Source organism: Colobus angolensis, unplaced genomic scaffold (genome assembly GCF_000951035.1).
Source record: "Colobus angolensis palliatus isolate OR3802 unplaced genomic scaffold, Cang.pa_1.0 Scaffold15, whole genome shotgun sequence".
In the NCBI taxonomy this organism is placed as follows: domain Eukaryota; kingdom Metazoa; phylum Chordata; class Mammalia; order Primates; family Cercopithecidae; genus Colobus; species Colobus angolensis.
In genome coordinates this window covers 10,656,003-10,661,690 of record NW_012114599.1, presented here as the reverse complement: position 1 = coordinate 10,661,690, position 5,688 = coordinate 10,656,003, and the positions used below count along the sequence as shown (strand labels likewise).

General features: G+C 45.0%; 1 protein-coding gene across 1 annotated transcript in view; it reads right to left on the bottom strand.

Annotated features, from left to right (window-relative positions):
• DHX57 (DEAH (Asp-Glu-Ala-Asp/His) box polypeptide 57) overlaps nucleotides 1-5,688 on the bottom strand; it is an 82,098-nt gene that overhangs the window by 3,419 nt on the left and 72,991 nt on the right. Inside the window, exons 22-23 of the mRNA XM_011935940.1 lie at nucleotides 4,836-4,970; nucleotides 1,106-1,306 (exon numbers count right to left, since the gene is read on the bottom strand). Of these exons, the coding sequence (XP_011791330.1) occupies nucleotides 1,106-1,306; nucleotides 4,836-4,970 (336 nt within the window). The remainder of the gene's footprint in view (nucleotides 1-1,105; nucleotides 1,307-4,835; nucleotides 4,971-5,688) is intronic.

Below are 5,688 nucleotides of genomic sequence, written 5' to 3'. Positions count from 1 at the left end.
TTTTTGTATTTTTATGTATTCATTTTTTTGAGATGGAGTTTCCCTCTTGTTGCTCAGGCTGGAGTACAATGGCGTGATCTCGGCTCACTACAACCTCTGTCTCCTGGGCTCAAGAGATTCTCCTGCCTCAGCATCCTGAGTAGCTGGGATTACAGGTGCCTGCTACCACATCTGGTTAATTTTTTTGTAATTTTAGTAGAGATGGGGTTTCACCATCTTGGCCAGGCTGGTCTTGAACTCCTGACCTCAGGTGATCTGCTCATCTCGGCTTCTCAAAGTGCTGAGATTACAGGCGTGAGCCACCGCACCTGGCTGAAGTTTCGTTTCTTAAATATGTACTCTCCATGAAATGTTTTTCACAGGGACTCCATATAGTGAATAATTGAGACCTGAGAATAAATGAAGAATTCAGACCCATTATCTTTTTCTCAAAATAGTAGTGGTGCAATCAGGGTGGTTTTTATTTATTTTTGCTTATCTGTATTTTCTGACTTTTCTTTGGTGAACATCTATTATTTATATAACAATAAGGAAGGTCCAGCACCCTCACTTCACAGTTTCTGTCCTAGCCTTTTATACCAACCCCAGCCCACGTCAAGACTTCCCTTCTGGAACTCTTACTAGGGCTCCACTCCTGGCCTCACTGCAGCCTCATTCTTTCTTAGTGTCCCAGTGCAGACCATCATTCTTTTTTTTTTTGAGACAGAGTCTCACTCTGTTGCCCAGGCTGGAGTACAATGGCATGCTCTTGGCTCACTGCAGCCTCTGCCCCCTAAGTTCAAGCGATTCTCATGTCTCAGCCTCCTGAGTAGCTGGGATTACCACCCACCAACGTGCCCAGCTAATTTTTGTATTTTTAGTAGAGATGGGGTTTGACCATGCTGGCCAGGCTGGTCTCAAACTCCTGGCCCCAAATGATCTGCCCGCCTCAGCCTCCCAAACTGCCGGGATTATAGGTGTGAGCCACTGGGCTTGGCCATCGTCATTCATTTTTAATTAGGTCTGTTACCTTGGTTCCTAGAGGAATGCCCTTGACTTCATAACTTCATATTGTCAAAGTCCCTCATGACCTGAGCTTCATAGAACAGACCAGTTCTCTGTTTACCTGATGGGAAGCAGCTACAAAACGGATCCAACCATCATCCAGGGAGACAACGAACTCTCCTCTTTGAAGCTGCACATTCACTTGGCCCCCTCCAAACAAGACCAGCGGGTACACAGACACCATGCTGCAGTCTCGGATGAATACCCGACTAGTTTTTATCTTCTCGTGGTACAACAGGTAGGGGCTGTCAAAGTGTCTCACCTGTAACAAAAAACCTCAGATGATGACAGTGATGTCACTGGCAACAAAAAGGGAACACCCCCACCAGTCCCATGGATTTAAATACTGCCTGTCCATTAATGACTCCCTAAATTTATCTACAGCCCGTGACTTTCCTGAGCTCCAGATTTGCATGTGTAACTATTGACTTGCCATCTCTTCTTGGACATTTAATAAGTATCTCACACTTCTTGTGTTAAAAAAAAAAAAAACTTTTTTAAAAATATTTTTTCCTAGAGATAGGGTCTCACCATGTTGCCCAGGCTGGTCTTGAACCCCTGGGCTCCAGCAATCCTTCTGCCTTGGCCTCCCAAATTGCTGGGATTACAGGTGTGAGCCACTGTGCCTGGCCCAGATGGAATTCTTGATTCTTCTTCCTTGCAGTGTTCCCTATCTCGGGAAATGACGCTCCCATTCACCCAGGGGCTCAGGCCCCTAACTGAGGAGTCATCATTGACTATTCTTTTCCCCCTCACACCATCTACATTGTCACTAAGTCCAGTCAGCTCTTTTCAAAATACAAAATGCCTTGACATATTCTCACCACTTCTACAGCTACCAAAATTTTTTTTTTTTTTTTTTTTTTGAGATGGAGTTTCACTCTTGTTGTCCAGGCTGGAGTGTAGTGGTGTGATCTCAGCTCACTGCAACCTCCGCCCTCTGGGTTCAAGAGATTCTCCTGCCTCAGCCTCTCAAGTAGCTGGGATTATAGGCTCCTGCCACCATGCCTGGCTAATTTTTGTGTTTTTAGTAGAGACAGGGATTTCATCATGCTGGCCAGTCTGGTCTTGAACTCCTGACCTCAGGTGATCTGCTTGCCTCCGCCTCCCAAAGTCCTGGGATTACAGGTGTGAGCCACTGCACCCAGCCTTTTTTTTTTTTTTGAAATGCAGTCTTGCTCAGTTGCCTAGGTTGGAGTGCAGTGGTGTGATCTCGGCTCACTGCAATCTCTGCCTCTTGGGTTCAAGTGATTCTCCTGCCTCAGCCTCTCAAGTAGCTGGGACTACAGGCTTGCACTACCATGCCCGGTTAATTTTTGTACTTTTAGTAGAGATGGGGTTTCACCATGTTGGCTAGGCTGGTCTCAAACTCCTGACCTCAAGTCATCCGTCCGCCTTGGCCTTTCAAAGTGCTGGGATTACAGGTATGAGCCACTGTACCCAGCTACTAACTTAGTACAAACCATTGTCATCTCACAGAAACCACTGTGATGGCTTCTCGAGTGCTCTCCCCACTTCTATTTTTGCATTTTACAGTGTCTTTTCTACCCAGCAATCAAGGTGATCTTTTAAAAACGTAAGTCTGGCAGGGCTTGGTGGCTCATGCCTGTAATTCCAGCACTTTGGGAGACTAAGGCAGGTGGATCACCTGAGGCCAGGAGTTTGAAACTGGCCTGGCTAACATGGTGAGACCCCATTTCTACAAAACTGCAAAAAGTAGTTGGGAGCGGTGACGCATGCCTGTAATCCCAGCTACTCAGGGGGCTGAGGCAGGAGAATCGCTTGAACCTGGGAAGTGGAGGTTGTAGTGCGCTGAGATTGTGCCACTGCACTCCAGCCTGGGGGACAGAGAGACACTCTGTCTCAATAAATAAATAAAATAAAAATAAAAACATTAAGTTCAATTATGGCTCAAAACCCTCCAATGGTGTCCAAGGATTAAAATCTTAAGTCTTTGCCAGGGCTACCAGGTCTACCAGGTCCGCCCTGCCCCACCCTGCCCCTCGTCCCCGTGCATCTCCCATCACTCTCACCCATGATCATCCCTCTCCACTGGCCTCTTCGTGCACTTCCTGGAACACACCAAATACACTCCCACCTTGTGGTGTTTGCACTTATGTCCTCTGCTGGAATGTTTCTCCTTTCTCTATATCTGCATGACTCGCTTTTCATTTAGGATTTGCTCAGTTGTTTTCTCCTCCTGGAGTTCTTCCCCGACCACCCCATGTGCAGGGCCCCTCTCCTGTCACTCTCTGTCTCTCTATCCTGCTCTATTTTGCTTTATAGCATTACCTGAGATTCTGTTTACTTATGTATTGCCTGTCTCCCTCACTAGAACATAAGCTCCTTGAGGGCAGAGACTGTGTCCATCTAGGTTCTTCCACTGTCCTCAATAGCCTACAACAGTGCCTGGCACAGAGTAGGCGCTAGTAGATATTACATGGATGCATGAACGATTTGGATTCTCAAAAGAGGAGTAGTTCTTTCTTGGAGAAACACGCAAAACAAACAAAAAAAGTATTAAAAAAAAAGGAGGGGGCGTGGAGCTAACTCAGGCCTGTGGTTCCTAACAGGCTGAAAGGGCAGATGACCTCCTGATCCTCAAAGTCCTCTAAGCTTAAGGAAATCCTTTCCAGGCTTTGTGAACATGGTCCTCAGTAGTTCCAGAGGATAGAGCAGCCTGAATGTTTCTAACTTGGGGACAAGGTATAGGAAGGACCATGTGAAGAGTCATGTGAGAGTGTGTGGTACACTCTGGATATGAAGATTTAAGCAGGGAATTAACATAGTCAAATAGATGTTTTGTAAAGGTAATTCTGGCAGCAGTAGAGTAGTAGAAGGTTGGAGAGAGAAAGCACCAGAAGTAAGATTATTATAGAATTTCAGGCAAATGATGTTTGGGTTTTGAGCTAAGGAAGTGGTAGTGGGGATAAAAGGCAAATCTGAGATGTCAAAAAGGAGGCATTGATGGGACCTGGTGACCAACTGAGTTGGCGTAAGAAAATAATTTGCTGATGCTTTCCAGCAGGAGAGCTCAGAAAAAAAAAATGCAGGTCTGGAGAGAAGATCTGGGGTCTGTGTCTGCGTGTAAGTGGTAGTTGGGATGTGTAAGTGCTGTTGTGCGTTTGGTGGTTCAGGAAGAGTGCATGATGGTGAGAGAATAAGGACAAAGGATAGAACCACTGCTTCAGAGCAAAGTAAGAGAAGCAAATAAAGGAGATAGAGAGGATGACCAGAGAGAGAGAAGAAAGTGGTATTTCAGAAGCAAAAATAACATCAAGGAGAATTTCAAGAGGAAGAGAGATTAGCAATGTCAAATACCATGTGAGAGGTGGCATGATGAGGACTAAGGGATGAGACTGGCTTTGACAACTAAGAAGTTATTTGTAACTTCTGATGGGTTTAGTAAAGTGGTGGGGGCAGAAGCCTCACAGTGGCAGGCTGAGAGCTGAGGAAGTGGGATAAGCAAGAATAGGTCATTCATTTCCTTTTAAGGCACAGATTCAGTGATGTAATTAGCTCATGACTTCAATTACCATTGCAAAGAAACAATTTTATATCTGAAAGCAGGCTTGAGTACTTTTTGGTATTCAGTAGAATTTTCTTCAAATGGAAATAGTCTTTCCAGAAATAGTCCAATTTCTAGTCTGTTTATTCTTATTCAATCTTCCCTAAGACAGTGGTGCTGCTGGGCACAGCAAGTGATAGAACATGGTGTGGCTGAATTTAAGGGACTGTGTTTCCTACCCCAGGACGACCTGTAAACGTTAAGTATACACCACCGTTCTGACCTGATAGTTCACTGATGAAGGGTGAATGTGTACATATCCATCGTTCTTGGTGACAAATTTCAACTCAGCCGATTTTGGTTGCATTCTGACAGCTCCAGTACTGGTCTTCTGAAATTTTCCTTCTGGGCTTTTCACCTAAACAACAAGTATTTGTAAAAATAGACGTATAATACTGGGCGACAGAGCAAGACTCCGTCTCAAAAAGAAAAAAAAAGACATATAATATACATATTCTCATAGAAAGTATCTCTTGGCACAAAAGCACAAAACCAGTCTTGCTCAGTCTTGCCTGAATAGCTTTCCTGTTTCTTCCCTTTCTTTCTTATTTTGTTTCCTTCTGAAAGCAGAACAAGCACATGCTTTTTTTGTTTTCCACCAAGAAGTGTGAATATAGGTGCAGTGGCTCTGGGTGACTATACCACATTGTGGCCATGTGGGAGAAAACTATGTCGATATTTTTGTTCTGTACTGATGATCAGGTGCAGTGACCCAGCTGATGACACTAGACCAGAGATCTGAGTATCCCAATCCCAACACCTTTCTTGTTTTTTTTTTTTTTTTTTTTTTTGGAGACTGAGTCTCACTTTGCACTCTGTCTCTCAGGTCAGAGTATAGTGGTGCGATCTCGGCTCACTGCAACCTCCGCCTCCCAGGTTCAAGCAATTCTGCCTTAGGTTCCCAAGTAGCTGGGATTACAGGTGTGTGCCACTACACCCAGCTAATTTTTGTATTTTTAGTAGACACATGGTTTCACCATGTTGGCAAGGCTGGTCTTGAACTCCTGACCTCAAGCAATCTGCCTGCCTTGGCCTCCCAAAGTGCTGGGATTACAGGAGTGAGCCACCGCACCCAG